This window comes from Simochromis diagramma, unplaced genomic scaffold, assembly GCF_900408965.1.
Source record: "Simochromis diagramma unplaced genomic scaffold, fSimDia1.1 OVJJ01000596.1, whole genome shotgun sequence".
NCBI lineage: Eukaryota > Metazoa > Chordata > Actinopteri > Cichliformes > Cichlidae > Simochromis > Simochromis diagramma.
In genome coordinates, this window is record NW_024387245.1 from 105198 (window position 1) to 125523 (window position 20326).

Here is a 20326-nt window from a genome sequence, read left to right on the forward strand (position 1 = left end):
TTCAACCAATAAGTCATCAAGCTGGCCGTGACGACCTTAGTGGATGTAAGGCAAGTTGTAATGGATTATTAACATGACCCCACTCTACACAATAAACTTTTATCAGAATCAATTCAAAACTTTTTTAGTTATTGTGTTCATGGGACAAAATGACATACATGCAAAAACATGGTGGTGGTAAGAAACTTGCTGTGGAGTTGTGAGATGTGATACATGTTTGTGTCACCTTATTCATAAAGGAATTAAAAGAATTTAACTAAAAAGACAACTTCAAGCATAATTACACTCTGTTCCACTTTTGGTGCTTTGTCATTACTCACCCAACAAGCAGTTGTTTTCCTAAATTGTCTCACACAGAAAGTCGACTAATGTGAGGTCATCACAGTTTACCAAGTAAAAGTGATCACCTCACGTTAGCCTCTAGAGAAACAAGCCTCTTCTTAGCTTGAAAAAGGAGATGTATATATTTAAGAAAAAGAAGAATATCTCTAAAGTGTCAAATTATATGTAGAGATATGAAGAAGAGAAAATAATTAAAATGAAAAAAATCAAGACACTGATGCAGAAAATTTAAATTGAATTCCTGTATAGTCAATATTTGAGAAGGTATAAAAACTAGATAGGTGTTATTAGTGGTCCGTATAATGAATGCAGGCCTATTTAAAACTGTAAAATGAACCAATAAACTCTCAGAGACTCAATGATGAAACGCAGAAAGAGTACAGGCAAACATTTACTTCCTATCATCATCTCCTCTCCTCCTCTTTAAATTGTGTCTGTATGTGTGGCTTTGTGTGAACTGCATATTGGTGTGTATCCATTTTGGAGTGTTTTGGATGCATCACACCTCTGCTATCTCTTAGCTAATGGGAACAACGATAACATACCTTCCATTAAAAGAACACACGCACACAGAAAAATGATGTTAACACTCTGGCTGACTGCTCCCGACTATTTTTAAGAAGCACTCCAGTGGTGTGGCAGCGCACACCGGGAGGTTGGGTTTATCTGAACCTCAGCACCTCCTCTGACAAACAGCTGACTGTCACACCCGAGAGAGAGAGGAAGCTCCAAGAGGGATGACAAAGTCGAGCAAAATGTTAACACAGTGCTGGAGCTACAGAGTTTTGTTATCGGAAAGGTCACACTGTGAACAGAAGCCTACAACAATCATTTCCAAAATCAAATATTTAAAAAAACTAAGTGCAATTCAACTAAAAATAGTTTTTTTTCTAATATGGCCAAACTTTTCAGATGAATTAATATTTATTTTCAAACACTTATCCACTAAAACAGCTGCTGCCTACTGTCTAACCTTGTGTCCTTATCTTAGTCTAGAAACACATGTGACTGTTAAGCTGTTTGCCGCTGTTATATGGGCTGATCAGACCAAGATGATCCAAGTTTGTTCCAGTGTTGTTCACATGATACTGTTCTTAGCTAAAAGCACACACTAAATATCTTATCTTTATCTTGAAGATTGTTTTTGACATGATTGATATTTTGTGATTAACATTTGGAACTAATGATGACACCTACTACATAAAGAAGAATGGATCCATCTATGGTCTCATGACTCTCCCCCAGTTACAGTTCTGGCCTCCTGGGCACAGTTTTTCTGCATGTAGACAGTTTGTGTTTATGTTTAAGATTAAATATTAGCACATCTACCTCCCGAATCCTATTCATTATTGCTCAGTGTGCTGGTAAGAGTATAAATTTAGTCGTAGGGTTTACACTTATCTATGAGGGCAGGCTGGTAGAAATAGTCTGCGTGGGACTGTTTGTTTCATTCACCATCCTGTTTTTTAAGTAATATGTGGATGCCTAGTGTACTGCTTCACACATTTGCCTGGCAAGTGAAAGACACACAGCCTGCCCTCTGTTGGTCACAGTGTAGTACTACCTCATCACGCACAAGCTACATTTTATGTGTTCCTGTTGTGTTATAAACATTTTTGTCTGTTGTAAAAGTGACGGCAGAGGTGTTACTAATGTAACTACTGATAGTGGTTTGAAAAGCTACGCCAGCACGCAGTACCTGTGTTGTTATTGATGGCATTTAGATATAGAAGCACTAAAAAATGCAAATGCTTTACTTCACTTGGTGGTCTCAGTGCTACAGCACTGAGAAACTGAAGGGTACAGAGGCCAAACAGGGCAGAAAAGTCAGTGATAGTAAAAAGTAACAGCTGGAGAATATTTTCTTTATTAATTAGGATAATTAGAATCGAGATTGTACACAAAAACCTTGTATCTTAAGTCCAGAGAAATTGTTTAATTATCTAATAATAAATAACTAAATAAAATATAATAAAGAATATAAATACATAAAAATATAATAAATATAAATAAACATTTAAAACTAGATTATATAAAACATAAATCTATATTCATAAATACGTATAAATATAATTTGTGAAAAAAACAGTGGCACTTTTTTTTTTACTGAAATTTGTCAGCAGTGACTCTTTTTTTCCTGCATCTGTCAGTCACTGTTTAAAGTTGTCTGAACATGTTGCGTGCCTTTAACTCATCATTCCTACCACAGAAGACAAGTGGGTTTTTATGTGTTTCTGAGGCTTGGGGGGTAGAGGGGTGGGGGTGACTATGGACAGCTGGTCTTCTTTCTGTTCCTGCATCACTCCTCCTCCTCTTCTCTCCCCCCTCTCTCTCTCTCCTCATACCATGCTGTCATTTTTCAGCAGAACAAAGCAGGAGTCTTCACCGATCACTGCTGGATATAAACTCATCATCTATGCAGGTACATGAGGATATTTTGGAAGTTTGGGTGTTTAGCTTTGAACAGACTCGCTATAAAGTGAAATTTGGATACAGGCAAGTTGGTTCTTACAGGCTGATTGCAGCAATTACTGAACAAAGTATGATCAGACTCAGTCTTCACTGCTATTTTATTTTTCACAGTAGCATTACTGATGGTGTCATGCATTACAGTGCAGCTTTACTTCTGTTATTGTTGGACAGCATCATGATTGTTCCACTCCTGTCCACTTCAGATGTTGACCATCTCTGTGCTCCTGCTGCAGTTCCTCCTCTTCTTTCATCTTGTGTCCTCCTCTCCCCTTTCCAAGGTAAACTCACTGCTGAAAATATGTCGTTTTGTTTTTATTTTGATAAAATGGAAATTGAGAGAAGTGTGCGGAATAATTATAGTGCTCTATTATGTTTAAGTACTAATGAGAATATGTTTAATATTACACTAAAAAAAGCTTTTGTTGTTACTGTTGTTGTTGCTAATACTCACTAGTTAGTAGCTGATGTTTACGGGCAGGTGTGTGCTTGCATATGTTGAGGTAATCATGATTTAGGAAAGTGTCTGCATGTGTTTTGTGCAAGTGTTTTTAAGGTAACATAGAAACCCACAGAAATATAGAACAGGTCCTCAGGTGTGTCTCGCACTCCCTCCACCTGTAATTTTGGTGCAAACACACTCTGCTATGAGTAAGCTTGTTTCAAAAGAAGTTTCAATGGCAACTTTTTTTAAGTTACCTTTGAAAGAAGATTAAAAAAATATGGTGACACACATTAAAATTTACTTTACTTCAAAGGTTTCAACAATCATGAGATAAAAACACTTTTTGAAAAATGTGAATAGAGTAACTCCAACATGTCTTTTTAAATGTATATGTCGTACACAACAGCCAATTAATAAAAATACATCAGGAAAAAAAAAAAGAAAAAATACAATAAATCAGAAATGTTACAAAAAAGACAGAACAGAATCCAAAAGGACTTTTAAGGGGAAAATGGATTACTGCAGAATTGAAAATCTACACAATGTTCATGCAGAAGAAGCACAGGATTGTTAGAGAAGAGAATAATGAGGTTGACTAAGGGAAGGAAAGAGAAGAGAAAATATAAAAGAGAGAACGAGAGAACGAGAGAACAAATCCAGAAACTTGGTTTGCAGCCAAACAAAGTAAATAAGACATATACTCATAATTACACCGAAAACATTACTGCGGTGTGTGTGTGTGTGTGTGTGTGTGTGTGTGTGTGTGTGTGTGTGTGTGTGTGTGTGTTCCGTACCGTCAGCTGGTTGCTAACAGCAGGTTTTCAGTGCAGCAGGTGTCAGCTGGACAGCCACAGGCGACAGATGTACCTATTGTGTGTGTGTGTGTGTGTGTGTGTGTGTGTGTGTGTGTGTGTGTGTGTGTGTGTGTGTGTGTGTGTGTGTGTGTGTGTGTGTGCACCCTTCTGTGTCTTTGTGTAGAACAATCTGGGAGTGAAGACATTTCTTTAAAGTGACGAGTTTGTGCAGTCCTCTTTCATTTAAAAGACTGTCCTGAGATCAAAGTGAAGATTACTGCTGGAGCCTGAGTTAAGATGTCCTTATGGTAGAGCTTTGGGAATACATGATTTCAAAAATGTTTTTCATTTTCAGGTTTTCCATCCTGTTAATAAAGAGGAATGTCAGGAATCAGAGTGTAATTTTGTTCTTCTGTGTATTGAGTATTTATTGCTGCTTCATATAATTCACTGTCTCCTTAAGAACACTTTGAAAAGGAAATCTTGGCTTGTCATATCATAAACATGATGAACTTACTGAGAATTATCATCTGAATCTCGTCTGTTTTTCAGCTTTTTGAACTTTTAGTGACTTTATGTTGCACTGATTACCTGTTGTACTGTTGTACTGTAAGTTTATGTTGCACTGATTACCTGCCAGCAGGTAATCAGTACAGGGATGGAAATAAATACAATACAAGACTCTGAATATAATAAAGAAAACAAAATATTTCACAGGTAATCATTATTATTTTTATTTTTTTATCATTATAATCATTTTTGTTCAGCATTTCTCATTTGCCTCCAAAATGTTGGCTTTTGAATAAGTTTATTAAAATTGCCTAAAATAATATTTATATAAATATTTAATAATATTACAATATTTTATAACAGTGCTTTGCCTATATTTACATTGGTTATAACAACATTTTACTTATCAAACGTATCTTATCAACTGCATCTTAATTTGGTGTTTAATATATTATTTTCTATACATTCACATTTAATTCTTTCAGTTCCTTTAATATGTAACTGGGTTTAAATGGACATTTGTTGATAAATCAGTTTTTGTCTCACTCAGAAATGGAGGTGGTGAAATTAAATTTTAAATTAGAAACAATGAAAAAGTCCTGAAGAAGACAGAATTTAAAATGAGATGCATCGCTGCGCAGCTGCTCCAATACATTTTGTCTGTGTGTGTTTGTGTGTGCGAGAGAGGGAGAAAGTCATGGTCATTCAACGTGCCATGTGGGCTTTCAGACGAAGGTCAAAGGTCACCATCTGGAATGTGGAGCACACCCACCCCAAATTATTCCTCCACTCTTCCCAATTCTCTTCACTGTGATGACAATGTCTTTGTCCCTGTGTGTTCTTCTGTGTTAGGATGAGTCGGTGTGTGCCAGGACTTTCTGCGGTGCAGGTAGAGAGTGTGTATCGACTGACCGAGGAGAACCAGTCTGTCGCTGTTTACAGGTAAAGGTACTGATAACTAGCAAACATGTGTACTTGTAAATGTGTACGTCTGTATTAGTTTAGGGAAAGACTGCAGGTAATATTTCTGCAGCTACCATTTTTTGGTAATCTTCTATTGACGAGCCTGTTTCCTTTGCAGCAGTGTGACATGTCAGAGCACTGGGTGTGTGGCAGCAACGGAAAATCCTACAGGAATCACTGTGAACTGCACAGAGACGCCTGCATCACCCAGACCAAGATACACGTGGAGCACAGAGGACACTGTCTGGGTCAGTATCCACAAACACAAACTCTTTAAGCTTTGAGTGAAGCTTGTGCAGTCATGAAGGATTTGTGTGTGTTTCTATTTGCAGAGAAACCAACAAAGGCCGATGTGAGCCCCAGTAAGTCACGAAATATTTCACATTTTTACACAATTCAGCAAATTTGAGTGGCTGTCTAAAGCCGGTCTCTTTTTCACGCTTCACGCTTGCAGTCGTGTGTTTCCTATCTGATCGTGACTGGATGAGAGAGAGAGTGATCCAGTGGATTCAGAAAGAAGCTGAAGATCTGGCCTCAAACACATCAGCCGGTGACATCCTTCAGACATATTTTCAGGTGTGAATACTTCATGCACTGTATAATAATTACAAATGTATCTGTTAGTCACTTGTAGGAAGAAATGATACATTTTAGCTTATTATCTTGCATAGCTTCAGCCTTAAGTAATATATGAGAATATCTGTGAATAACTAAACAAGGTAAAAGATTTTGAATGCAGTTGTTGATGGTGTTTTTGTGTCACAGGCGTATGATGATGGGGATTCACAGCTTGATTCGAATGAATTTCTGCGATTCCTGAAGCACAATGAGACGGCACTCAACATCACATACTCAGACACTCTGCAGACTAACCTGCTGCTGAGGTATTCGTTTTTTCATCGCTGAGAGTTTGTTCTTCTAATTGTTTCGCGTTTTGTTTTGTTGTTTTGTTTGTATATTGCAGCACACATTTTGCACATCATTTTAGAAATTAAATGGCTGTTAAAACTCCATATCCAGACTTCTCCAGTCATTTACTCTTACATTTACCTCTTACTTCTTTCTTTTTCTTAGATCTCTGTGTGTCGATGCTTTGATAGAGCTGTCGGATGAAAATGCTGACTGGAAGCTGAGTTTGACTGAGTTTATCAACTGTCTTACGCCCACCTACCACCCAACTGAGAGAAGTAAACATGCATACACACAAGCAGCAAAATAAGAGTATGAAACTGAACAAACACTTTTTGTGTTTGTGTGATTGACATTTTTCTAAGATTTCTATTTGCTTTTCTCCATTGTATTCAGCTTTGGATTTATCCTAACACTGCTTATCATTTGAAGACTATTATTTACTGGACTTTACAATCAAGAACAAAGAGTTTACTACTTGGGGATGTATGTATAAACAAACAAAAAAGGAACATATAATTACACAAACACATACTTAGTGGCAAAGTATGTTTAACTCAATGTATGATCTACATCACGAGTGTCAAACACAAGACTCACGGGCTAGAATCAGCCAAGCAAAGTTTTGGATAATGTGAAGAAGAGCACATATTTTGGACTATTTTAATGTATTTTCACACATTTTACAGCATCTGTTCCTTTTACAAGAATTTTTATTAAAAACTGAAAACTGAAACTTTTTATATTTTTAAGGACAAGAAAGTTAGCTTTTCTTGTGTTTATTACATTGTGTTTTATGTGTGTAGAGTGTGCTCTGGAAGACGAGGTCTTTGAGGATGGAGCTGAAACTCAGATGGAGTGCAACAAGTGTGTGTGCGCCTGTGGAAACTGGGTGTGCACCGCTCTGACCTGCAATGGTGCGAGTTCACTTAAAAACAGTAGTCGTATTGTATGACTGCTGCATTTGTTCTGTTTCTGCCCGCTGCTGTGTTTATCTTTGCAACATGTGTTTCAGGAGAGCATCAGGTTGATGAAGACACTGATGAAGGAGGAGAAGATGAAGAAATGACCGAAGAAGAGTGGAGCAGGAGGGTGGCTGAACTCAATGCTTTAGAGGTCGACAGTCTCTCCTGAAACAATATTATTAACCTTTAAATTGTTATTCACAGAGACGTTTAATCTCAACATAAAAGTTACTCAAATTTAGACCAGAGTGGCAAAAATACATTTATTTCTTCTGAATAAATAAATGCATTAAACTGCAGAGTAAGGGAGTTTAACAGAAAGGCACAACCAGAAAGAGTTCCACTTCCAGGTTTTCAATAATTGTTGATTGAATATTTTTTTATTAATTAAAACTATTAACTTAAATAAGTCATTTAAATGTACAACTACAAAATTCTTCTGTAGCAATGTGATGCACACATGATTGGTATAAGTTTAAACACTACCTACAGGTCAATGAACGTCTCTTTTACCTGTTTCAGGCATCTGTCACCATGGAGAACTGAGGTCCTGAGTCACAACAGCCAGTCAGCAGCTGAGTGGCCTTCCGCTCCAAACATGAGGAACAGGTTTAGTTTAAATAGCTGTTGTTATTATTCCTATAAATGATTCAACACATTTTATTTGTGTGAACTGTTAAATCACTTCTAAATATTATTCTACCTCTTATTTTGCTTCCTGAATTTAATGCGCTCAAGTTGGTTGCTAATTCACAACCAGTTTTTAAAAAATGTTTTTAATTTGTTATTGATTGCTTTATACTTTTAAAGAATGGAATTATATTTTCTGGCTTTTGAAGAACACATGAGCACGTTTTTGTTTTTTTCAATTTTTGATTGATAACTCTGTCTAAACTTTGATTTCCCTCTGTATTAATGAACAAGTATTTCTGAAATCTAATTTCTTATGATCAGTGAAACAAACAAACAGCCCCCAATGCTGTTTGTTTTCTTGGGGTTTGTAATGAGATACTACTTTAACTGTTTTGATAGTGAAAGCTATTTTTGTATCATTTTTTATCTAATAAAAATGAGCGTGAGAAGCAACTATCGAATTCTTTTTTATTATTATTCATTGTTCAACACAATATATACAAATGTTGTTTTAATAAATAACAGTTTACAAAATATCAAGAACGTAGGTTTAAGGATTTATTCTGAGAAAAAAAGAAAGAAAAAAGATAGAAAAACATTAAAACCGGTTAAATGCTTACATTATGCTAAAATAATTCATCCAATCATCAATAAGGTCTCCAAACAGGCTCCTCCCCTCTCATGGAAAGACATGCCCCTTCAATGTAATTGGTCAGTGCTGTGACAACATTGCGGTCCTCCCCTGTGGTTTGGAATGGTTGGTTGGGCCCGTAGTGGAAGCTGCCGGCCTGGAATGGACCACTGTGGCTGAGCGGAGCGGGGGGAGGAGGAGGAGAAGACAGATAGGAACTGTATGGAGGAGGTTGGGTAGAGTAAGGGAGAGCAGGCAGGTGGTGCATTCTGGGAGTAGGAGCGAATGAAGATGCCAAAGAGGTCACTGGGCCCAGAAAGGACTCATTCATCCACAGAGAGGTGGAAGGAAAGGATCTGCATTCTGAAGCGAGACAAGAAGCATCAACATCAGTGTTTCTCCAGAACTCGTTGTTTTAATTTTCAGTGGCCTTGCTGTGTCATTCTTGCTGTGACATTTTATGTCTTACCTGATGAAGCCGTGCTGCTACTGATGCTGGTGGTGGGCCTAAAAACTCCAGCCTTCATCTCCTTCTGCCTCTGACCTGAGATCAGAAGAAATAATGTTAAAACCTGCCCGGATCACCTCAGAATTGATCCAATCATACTGTTTTCACTCGTATTTACTAACGTCTGGGCAGCCGTGGTCCGTCCACGGTAATCTTGATGGCCCTGTGTAGGGTGGCGATCTGAGGAGGTGATGTCAGCACGTTTATCGTCAAGGTGAAGCTCTTACCTTTAAAACGATAATAAAACATATGTACACATGAAACTAGTTGAGTATACTTTATATAGATTTGCCTACTTTGTTTTTATTTACTTAACTGAATCAATTTTTTTTGTCTTATTCACTGTTTTGCTTTGACTGCTCAAAACTTTTCACTTGTTAATGTACTTTATCCAGCGTTATTTCTATTATATTTAAATGTATTTTTAATACTCTTAATTGTATTTAGTGTGTTCTTTATTTCTTTTAAATCTTATGACTTTTTAATTTATTTAAATGTGCTCATGATTACACATGATTTGCTTTCTTTTACTCAGTTTTGCTCTGATGTTATTGATTAAGAAACGAATTAATTAACTAGAGTTAATTAATTCTGGCTCCATAGCTTGATTATTGATCTAACTTTACAGGTATTCAAATATTTCAAAGAAACATATAACAACAACTAAATGTTTTAACTGTGTGATTGCAGGGCACTGCAATTGCAAATAGTGTAAACAGTGTAGACAGAGGTGGTAAAGATGGCAGGCTGCAGTCTTTCCTCTTGTTTATTGACAAACAAGTATGAATAACTTGTAACAGTGCTGCATGTATCTGTTTGTATACCTCTGCCGCTGCGGCCGATGAAGCGGAGGTCGTTGAAGTGGGCACAGCCTTGCTTCATGGTGGCTGTGGCATTACGTAGCTCGGCGCTAACATTTTCATCATTGCCAGCCATCACTGTCACAACCACGCCATCAGGCACATCGTTCCCCAGGGCAACAACCTGAGAAATGAAAAAACATTGTAACAGGTCTTTTATCTTTGTGAACAGAGGATTTTTACTCTTTCAGTATGAATAAACTGTATTTTGGTTTAAAAATAGCACCAGTGTATATGTAGATTACTCACAGTAAAGGCTCTTGGTAGTGTCTTATTACACCTCCAGTGCTGAGGCAGGCTGCTGCAGAGGAAATTTGGGCTGTCGGTCGGGACCAGTCCTCTGGGTGGAGCTGTACTGCACTGGTGGAGACACCTCAGCTCCTGTTCATCCAGTTGACGAGTGCTGGCTGATGGTGACAGGCGGCACTTCACCACAGGATCTTAACGATAGGAATAAAGAAGTCAATTTTTATCCCATTTTGTCTTTCATTTTTTGTTCTTTTCTCTGAGATTACATGCATTTTAGACTTGAATATATTTTTATTTCCTGAAGTCAGTCTTAGATTCAGACTGTATTAAGAGTCATATTAGATGGCAATTTAAATAAAGGGTTAGCTATTGTAGCTACTGCCTCAATCTAAAGCACTCCAACACCAGTTATATTTGTATACATAAATGTGTATTGTAAAATCATTACTAATTATATACATTTATTTACTTTTTAATTTTGGACCGTTTGGTCCTCCATACAAGTGAGATTGCCGCAGGAGAGCGCTCAAAGATATACAGCATATTTTGTTAAAGCTGTGTCGCTATGGTGGAAATGTTAAAATTCTGAGTACTGATTAGAGTATAAACACTTCCCCTTTAAGCTGTGTATCTTCTTCAACTGTAATCTCAGCTGCTAACCTTGTATTTAACAGCTCATAGCTGGAGTGTAGCGCCTTTCGACCAGGACGTGTAGAAAACTACAACTACCACACCCTCGCGCTCCCTTGCGTCATCAAATCGCGCCGAAAACAGAAGCAAACCAGAACATTAACAGTAATAGCGTCTCTCTGACAGACTCTGGTGAGAGTTTTTACTTGTTTTATGCTTTTCTATGTGTCTTTGGTTCTCCTCTTCGCCTCCCCTCCTCTTTCCCTCCTTTGTTTCTTTTCTGTATTGTGTTTCAGCCACCGCAGTGTTTGAATATGAGGGAACTGCGCTGTATTATTATTCATATTTTACTGCCGGAGGGGAAGTTACTGCGGTCACACCACCTGTCCAACTGTAGGAGTGTGTATGTGTGTTTTTATATTTATGTATGTGTGTGAACGTGTGTTAGGACGTTGTGTTTATTCTCCTGAGCTCTGTTCTGCTATTTTGTTGTTTTAGGCTCTTGGCTCGGCTTCTGTTGTGCTCTGATTTGTTTAGATGAAGTGATCCCAAAATACTAAAACCACATGAAAGTAAACTACAAGTGCAGCATTGTGATTTATTTCATTTGAAACACACACACACACACACACACACACACACACACACACACACACTGTATAAAGGAGACACACATACACATCTGTCGAAGTAGAGACTAAGTGCAACAAAGCCGTGCAAAGCCGTAACATGAACCAGCAGGTTCCTTCACATAGATAAAAACATGATGCAGGAGGATCAATCTCAGATGCAGCAGCGATCAGGATGAAAAAAGAAGCTAAAAAAGCTGCAGTATTTCTAATTGGAGCTGCTTTAGCTGTTCTATACTGAGGGTACCTGAGTTTCTGTCTCTATTCAGACAGTGAAAAGGACGGCACATAACATCCACATGTGTGAATGAAGTTATGGTCGTTGGCACTAAACTTGAAGATGAAACTTTTCAGAAGTTTCAAGCAGATGAGATGAATGTTACTTTGTTCAGCTTGGGACTTTATTGGCATTAAGTTGTTCTCTTCACTCAAAAGATTGTAAATTAATTTTGCTCTCTAGTTTAATGTGGTTCTGTCTTGGTTTTGTCATCAGGTGGGTGTGGTTATGAGCAGTCCCATGGCTGGCTCCGCCCCCTCCAGCTCTAAAGACCGTCCAGCTTCCAGGATCAATTTTATCCCAGAGCTACAGAGCATGATGTAAGACACACACACACACACACACACACACACACGCAGACAAACAAAGAGAAGGAGTCTCACCCCAGTACAGCATTGGGCTGGGGCTGCTGAACAGACTGTTTGAAGCCATGGAAACCTGTTTTTTAAAGGAGAGAGCCACAATATTAGCATTGTGGTTAATGACACTTTGCAAATCCAAAACAGATGCCTGAAAACAGCACATAGCCCTTCATTTCAATATTTTATATAACACATTTGTACAAAGAGTTCAGAAGAATTTCAAGAAATTATTTTTTTTAATTGCTAAAGTATAACTTTAAGTAACATTTGGTTTTATGTCAAGCAAAACAAACGAAAAGCAAAAACATAAAAGTATGAAATTAAATGGCTCATATCCAGAGACATGAGCCACGAGTGATAATCAGTTCAGACTTGAAGTCTCTAGACATTTAGTTAACCTTTACATTCACAACCAGTCAATATGACTGATGGAAAAAAGTACTGCTCTGCACAAAAGAAAAAAAAAGAAATCTAATTAACATTCCTACAAATTCACAGTAAGTGACAGTAGGTCAGTATATACAGAATGTAATGTTTTATCAGTTTTTATTAGCAACTCTTTCATTATTAGTTTATTTTTAGGTTAAAATAATCACATTCTGTTGTATTAAGTGACAAGAAACTCCATATATTTAGATTTTGGACCTTTTAGTTAGAAAAGAAGAAATAATCAGGAAGGTTCAGCATTAATAAATAATCTGCATTTTTCACCATTTTCTGAAATCATCCTGTCGAGGAAATAATTAGTGGATAAATCAGTGAAAGTGGAAAAAGATCTTTAAAAATAAAAATGTAGTTAAAAACAACTGTTAGTTAAAACTGTTAGTTAAAGTTAAAAACAACTGGACAACTCCGGTACCATAACAAATTACTTTTTGACTTAGTTTCTAATATGAAGTCGCTTTTTCTGCTTAGGTTTTTTAGAAGTACTACACGTAAAACTCTCATATTTAAATTCTTACTGAAGGATTTTTTTTCTAAAGAAGCCACATGCCTGCTGCAGCCTCCTTTGTGCTGTGTGTCTTTTGCTGTACTCACCTTGTGTGGGCTGCAGAGAGGTGATGCTGGTGGTCAGAGAGGCTAAAACCAGACTAAACCCCAAAACCTAAAATCAACCTAAAGTCTGAAGCCAACCTCCGAACCTGAGGCCAACCTGCCCACAACCCCAAACCAAAACCTCTCTCACCTGTATGACAGAGCAACAAACAACCAATCAGGGAGCAGGTTAAAGGGCCGGGGGGCAGAGATTAAGCAAGGGGAATGGTGGGGGTGGCGATCAGGTGTTTGTATTTCATAGAGAAATAAAAGGAGAGAGTGGGAAAGAGAAGAAATGAGAGAAGGAAAGCGCTCCAGGATGTGGGTTTACGTTAGTCTGCCATCATGGAAGTGGCTTTCTGGATGCAAATTGAGGTTTTGACCAAATTGTGGTCAAGGTGTATGTGTGGCCTGTTGACCTTAGTGTGTGTGTATGAGAGAGAAACAGAGACATACACAGACACATTTACTGGCTGCATGTTTATTTGGAAAGTAACCAAAACTTCAGCTCTGCCTTGTTTTTAGACAATAAATCATGTTTTTGTTTAGTTTAGTAACAGTTAATAGTTAAAAATTTTAAAACTTTAATACCGTACAGATTAAGAACTGCTTTTCATCTTATGAAGATTCCTTTACTTATGTAAAATGTTTATAAACAAGCAGTCACACCAGATTTTTAACAAATCTGAGCTGAACTGAATCTCACTACCAACTTAAAGTATCTGCTAATTATTCTCCTGCTATGTTTCAGTTAGTACCGAAACAAGTTTTAATATCCAGCTACATTTAATTTGGATGCAATTAAAGGTATTTAAAGTAATGTGAGAGACGCATCCTTTAAAGGACTAAAGTCATCTGAGAAAGCACGTTTTACAGTACCTGTAAAAAAGTAAGTACGCCCCACTTTTAGCAGCAATAACTTGATTTAATTGATTTCTGTATGACTTCATCCGTCTGTCATATTCTTCACAGCATTTCACTTGAGTTGAGGTCTGATCCATTACAGCAGTTTGATTCTCGTCTCTTTCAGCCATTGTGCTGTAGTTTTGCTGCTGTGCTTGGAATCATTGTCCTGTTGCATGACCCAGTTTCAGTCGGGTTTTAGCCATCTGACATGACCTTACACTTAACCCCAGAATACTTTGAAATAGTTCACAGTCAACTCAATGGCTGCAAGGTGCCCAGGTCCCCCCGTACTTGATTTGTTTGGCTTTCTCCAAACGTGGTGCTGTGCGTCATTGCCAAACATCTTCACTTTGGTCTTGTCTGTCCAAACAGGATTGTTCCAGTCTTGTGGTTTGACTGCCATGTTCTCTTTTTTGAGAAGGGGCTTTCTCCTGGTAACCCTTCCAAACAAGCCAGTCTATTTCTAATTATTTGCAAGTGTTAGCGGTTTATGGTGAGAATAAAAATGAAGGTAATGTCCTGTAATGACAGTGTTGAATGTGAGCATTTTTGTATGCCTCTTTAAATCACTAATAAAATATCTCACCATTCACAGGTTTTAGCTGTTGTATAGTTAGTAACGATGTGTTATTCATAATTTATTTCTTTTGGGTAAATTTCTGTGTTTTTATAAGGCATTTTTTTCTTGTTTGGTAAATAAAGTACTTTGCTTCTTGTCAACTGGAAGAGGCTTCAGCCTCCCTGAAACCTTTGGGTGAATAAATGGTTTTTAAAAAGGGATGGATGATAGAATAAATATAATTGCTGTAAAACTATTCTTACAGGTGTTATAATGTACAAAATATATACTTAGAATATATAAGTATGTTTCTCTGCAGGAAATCCACTCTTTAAAAAAATCCATACTATATATTTAGCTTTTTTGTTACTTATTATGATTAATTATGTAATATATTTATCTTTTAAATAACAGTGTATAAATACAGTAATTTTAATTTTGTGAAGGTGGTAAGAGGCAGGCTTCATTAATGGAAAATGATAGAAGTAACCCGTTAGATAGTTAGAAGTGATCTTTCAGAGCAGCAGTGTAAAATGAGTGCTGTTAGCACAACCGGCGCTAAGTTTAAGAAACATTATGACTTTAGACTTTAACAATTAGCAGCTCTTTAACACGTGGCAGTGTAATTAGATTCGACTGATGCACTGGAAGCTCTGCAAGGCTCTGCACAACTATGATTATAGCTGTGTTTGATTTTCAGGTTTGCTCTGGGAGATGCTCGCAGGCCTTTGCAAGAGACTGCAGCGCTGGTGGAGGATATTGTACACACACAACTCATTACTATGGTAACATACAACATAACAAATATAACGCTGTAACAGTTATCTGTTCAAACTTCAAGATCAAAGCCTAAACCACCTGAAGAGTTGATTACAGGCTGAACAATAGTAAAGCACATAAGACAAATAAAACCCTTACATGTATAACTGATGTGGCTGTAAAAATCCACGATTCTGTCTCATTTCGGAGCCTCTGAATGGCAAAAAAAACTAAATGTAATTATATTAAAGCACATGTGCAATTCATTTCTGACTTTACTGAAGCAATTGGTTTATTTCTCAGCTGCATCAGGCCTGCGAGGGAGCGGCTCTGCGTGGCTCGAGGGTTATTTCACCTGAGGACATCTTATTCCTGATGAGGCGAGACAAGGTACAAAATGCACACGTGAATAAAAAAAACATTAAATATTCAAAACTGTATGTCCATGAATCTTTTCTTCCTTTATTGTTTTTTAAGGTTTGAAATAACTAATTCCTTTCCCCTTTTTCTGTTCTTTATCTTCACGCCTCAAAATCTACTGACCAGAGGAAGTTGGCGAGATTATTAAAATATCTCCAGTTTAGAGATTATAAATCCAAAATACTCAAGACTCTTGATGATGAAGACACACAGGCAGAATCAGGTGACCTTTTAAATGTTATTATAACCCTGTGACCCTGTTTTGGAGTGGAAATCAATGCGTGGGCTCAAGAGCACTTCTGAGTCATTCAGCTTGTTGCTGCATCCACAAATAGAATTTAAAACTCTTGAAAAGAGCATTTAAATAGTTTAAATAAGAAAAAACTTTTTCCTTGGCTCACACTTCTTTCACATGGACTGATGCAGAATTGTGCTGTGGCCTGATTGGTTAAAATTTAAAGCTCATTATAAATGTGGTCACTCTCCTCTTACACAGGCTGAGTGATATATGTGATGGTTTGGCTTCACATCTGTAATGGCACCATTGATGCTTAACATTTGCTACTACTAACATTTGCAAGGCGATGTCAAAATGTATCAGCATTGCACTATAGTTAAAAAGTCCGGGTGTTAAGCTTGTGTACACTTGTGTCACATTATGGAACAAAAAAAAAAGCCAATTTTAAGTTGAAGAACTTCAATTATGTGTCAGACATAAAGGTCTCGTCAGCTCCCAAATGTTTCTGTTTAAAAAAGTGATGCAACACACTGGAAAACATGGTCTTGTCCCATCTTGTTGGCTTAAATGGTAAATGGCCTGTATTTGTATAGCGCTTTTACTAGTCCCTAAGGACCCCAAAGCGCTTTACACAACCAGTCATCCACCCATTCACACACCCATTCACACACTGGTGATGGCAAGCTACATTGTAGCCACAGCCGCCCTGGGGCGCACTGACAGAGGCGAAATTTAACATTATCATATTGCACATTGCACAATACAAAATTCACCTTAGTTCCCACATTTGATATGTTGTTTTTGCAATACCTTAAATTACATATAGGTTTTAAATAATTTGCAGATCTTTAAAAATATATATTTTTACAGCATCCAAACTTTTTCAGAAACCACTTTGTACAAAAAAAGCTTCAAATGCTACAGTCAAAACCCAAGTGAATACTGAGCTCTGGTTTTCATCTTAAGTGTTTCTTTCTTTTTTTGTCTTTTGTGAACAAATGGGGTGCTGTAGGTCCTGCTGGTGCTAACCAGCGGAGGCAGCGACTGGCCCAGGACTTCCTGGTGTGGATGGATCAGACCGGTGAACTCCTGTCATTAGCAGAACGTCAGGAAATAGACCCCATCAAACAGGAGAGGATGGAGGTCAGAGCCCATCGATGTCTGCATGAAAATGATTGATTAGTAGGGCTGTTTTGAAAGTAAATGACACATATATGAACTTATAGATTTAAAACGCCTTGACGCATGCTCAATCATCCAGATAAAGATTTCCCAAAAAGTTGATTCTGCTCATCTGGACGTTTTCAGTGGGAGAAACTGGGATTATAGATTTAACTTTAAGTGTTTTTATGTGTATTTGAATCTTCAGCGTTTGGAGCGTCAGACTCGGAATATGGACCCGGCTCAGTACGCCGAGTTCTGTGAGAGTCGACAGCTCAGCTTTGGTAAGATTTTAAACGGCCCACTTAGTATCTGTCTCAGGAAGTTGATTCTGTCATAGGTACAAAAGGAGTAAAGGATTACATTTTATTGCTAATGTTTGCTTTCATGTCGGTTTGATGTTGCGTATATTTTTTTAATGCGGACTCTACCTGTGCTCTAAGTCATGGTTTATGGGCATCTTATAAATAAGCAAATAAAGCTGTGGACTGTGTTTTTATCCTGTTAGTTCACCAATTGAATAATCAGCTGATTATTTCACTTCTAAATTTAAAAACGTACGGTACGTACGGTAAAAACCTGATTCAGGATCAGTTTCAGCATTTTAAGCCCGTCTGACTTCTTGTCGTGTGTGCTTACTTGTGCCCGTCTTCACTCCAAGCTAAGAAAGCTTCAAAGTTTCGGGACTGGCTCGACTGCAGCAGCCTGGAGCTGAAACCCAACAGCATGGCCATGGAGATCCTGTCATACCTCGCTTATGAGACTGTTGCCCAGGTAACTTGTTAAGTCATTACTTCACATATGTGCGTGTAATTTAAAAGCTTTCCCCTGTTTTAAAATGCTTTTCCTTCGTTCAGATCGTGGATTTGTCGCTCTTGGTGAAGCAGGAAATGACAGCAAAGACTAATCCAGTCAGTCATGTGATCTCTGCCAGCTACATCCACTACAACACACATGCTGAGGTGCATACACACACTTCATCACACATTGAGACCTATCAATCGCTAAATCTACCGTCATAATATTACTGAGTAAATATCATCTGTCTTTCGTCTTCCTCCCCAGCAGGTGAAGAAGGATCCAGACTCACCTGAAGCCACCCCTCCCTCCACCCCAGGGTCCTCACACTCGTCAAAGCCCGTCCTACAAGGTAACGGCAGTGTGGATGGCAGGGCGAGGCAGAGGAAACGTAAAAAGGTGAGTCCCAGCTGCAGTTTCTTATGAGTTTAATGTCTGTGTGTATCATGAAGGCACAGGAGAAATTACAAAGGCAGTTTAATTATGGCGGCAGGTTTCAGCAAAGGCGTTTGTCTGCCTCTGGATAGGTTTTGTCAACAGAATGGAATCACAACCTTACATGAGATCTATATAAAGTGTGCTTAACAAAAGATCGTCATCGACACGACCGTGGAATAAAGGATGCCGCAGAGTAGGGGGATTAAGGGGCTTTTGGCTGCACAAATACACCCTGTAAAACATCCTTTTTAACTTGTAAATTATTATTAAGTATCTGGTGCATAAATGTTTGTTTTGTATGATGAATGTTGTCAGAGAAGTCACTGCAGGTATGATCCCAAACCAGTGGTTTTCATTTTAAATGAAACGCACTGAGATTCAGTATAACTCTAGAGATCAAAACACATGTTAATAGTCCTGAATCTAAGCAAGAGTGTCTGGGTTAAATGGGTCTAAAGTTTGGACCCCAGGTACAACTAAAGTAGCCAGTAATTGTTGTGATTTATTGTACATTTATTTGCTTGATCATATTTTTAGAAGGACTTATGATGAATAATGAATAAATGCTCTGACAATAACAAACATTTTGCTGTATTAATCTCTTGATTGTACTAATTTTTGACGAGTCAGACTTTAATGTGTCTTAACAAATGTTTAGGAGAAAGTCTTCTGTGCAGATGTAGAGTATGAACTCCTCTGTTAATTTTCTTAATGTACATAATAACTGATGTTATTGCTAATTGCTAAATGTAAGTCTCTGAACACACAAGACAAAGGTGACCATTTTCAGCTCATGGAAAACTCCACGTTCCTAAAGGAAACATCCAAAACATTCCATTGTGTCCTTTGTTGTATTTGTGTTAATACTTATTACTCATGATTGTGTTTCAGAGCTGTCCGGCTACAGTGGAGCCTCCCAGCGGAGCGATCCAGCCCTGTCACATCCGAGAGGCTATTAGAAGATACAACTACAGACACACAGTATGTACACAAAGAGAAACTTACACAACTTTTCCACAGCTGATTATTTTCTTCTTTTTTTTTAAAAAAAATTCATGGGTTAAAAGTCGTATAACTACTGCATACAATACTCTTAATTTAAAGTGTTGGTTTAGATGTTTTACTTTTTCTGCACATGTCTTAACCTGTAAGATTAAAGTTATTGATTGCTGAATCAATAACTTTAATTTGTCCTTCATGCTCACCGATCCAGATCGGAGTCAAAACGAGCATTCCTTGCTTTTTGTGAAATAGGATTCAAAGTTCAGTTGAATGCAAATGTGACATTTAAAAAAGTTAATCGTTTGAAATGTCAGCATACTTTGGTTTGCTCGTGTATTTGTTGTCAAACTAAAGGTAGAATCTCCCCACAACCGTCGTTTTTTTGTGCACAAATGTGGGTTGTGGGGAGGTATTTTTATATTATTTTAAACAAACCATTAGGTCTTTTTTGGTACTGAGTAACTAGTCATGTTTGTGATTTTGGTTGTCACAAGAAAGCGTCTGTGAATCGCTGTTTTGTTGCAGGAAAAGAACAATTACTCTGCTACCAAACCAGTTATTACCAGACCCCCCCAGAAATAAAAAAAAGTTATTTGAAGCAAATCTCTCTGTACCTTGTGTCAGAAATACACTCTGGACAGGAATTTAAATGTGTTTTTTCCTACTGAACAACATGCAGTCCATCTTCTCTCTCTGGCAGAGTGCCTATTCCAGGAGTGGGATGACCTTCCTCACCTGCTGAGGACGCATCAATTATTTTAGGCACGTTCTTGGATTTTGTTCTATACATTTTTTTTTTTCAATTTCTATTGTAATAAAAACATTTCAGTAAGC

At 37.7% G+C, this 20326-nt stretch overlaps 3 protein-coding genes across 4 annotated transcripts; 2 read left to right on the forward strand and 1 right to left on the reverse strand.

The window, feature by feature from the left end:
• Positions 1 to 2656: 2656 nt before the first annotated feature.
• Positions 2657 to 8475, forward strand: LOC120714280 (follistatin-related protein 1-like). Its single transcript, XM_040000416.1, has 11 exons — positions 2657 to 2764; positions 3018 to 3092; positions 5413 to 5502; positions 5642 to 5771; positions 5856 to 5885; positions 5978 to 6099; positions 6289 to 6407; positions 6598 to 6710; positions 7239 to 7349; positions 7448 to 7548; positions 7920 to 8475. The coding sequence occupies exons 1-11, from the start codon at positions 2759 to 2761 to the stop codon at positions 7941 to 7943; spliced, it is 921 nt and encodes a 306-aa protein (XP_039856350.1). The 5' UTR covers positions 2657 to 2758; the 3' UTR covers positions 7944 to 8475.
• A 176-nt stretch (positions 8476 to 8651) lies between these two features.
• On the reverse strand, positions 8652 to 11590 carry LOC120714048 (runt-related transcription factor 3-like). Its single transcript, XM_040000062.1, has 6 exons — positions 11587 to 11590; positions 10279 to 10469; positions 9994 to 10153; positions 9292 to 9396; positions 9131 to 9205; positions 8652 to 9024 (listed from the first exon to the last, which is right to left on the reverse strand). Exons 1-6 carry the CDS (start codon positions 11588 to 11590, stop codon positions 8678 to 8680), a joined length of 882 nt encoding a protein of 293 aa, XP_039855996.1. The 3' UTR covers positions 8652 to 8677.
• Positions 10975 to 20324, forward strand: supt3h (SPT3 homolog, SAGA and STAGA complex component). Of its 2 annotated transcripts, none has more exons than XM_040000414.1 (12): positions 10975 to 11100; positions 12031 to 12134; positions 15377 to 15461; positions 15739 to 15825; positions 15982 to 16078; positions 17106 to 17236; positions 17463 to 17538; positions 17916 to 18028; positions 18112 to 18216; positions 18320 to 18451; positions 19382 to 19471; positions 20193 to 20324. In XM_040000414.1, exons 2-12 carry the CDS (start codon positions 12043 to 12045, stop codon positions 20232 to 20234), a joined length of 1050 nt encoding a protein of 349 aa, XP_039856348.1. In that variant the 5' UTR covers positions 10975 to 11100; positions 12031 to 12042; the 3' UTR covers positions 20235 to 20324. The 2 variants fall into 2 exon arrangements, with proteins under 2 accessions (XP_039856348.1, XP_039856349.1); XM_040000415.1 differs by having other exon boundaries at positions 18323 to 18451.
• Positions 20325 to 20326: the final 2 nt, after the last annotated feature.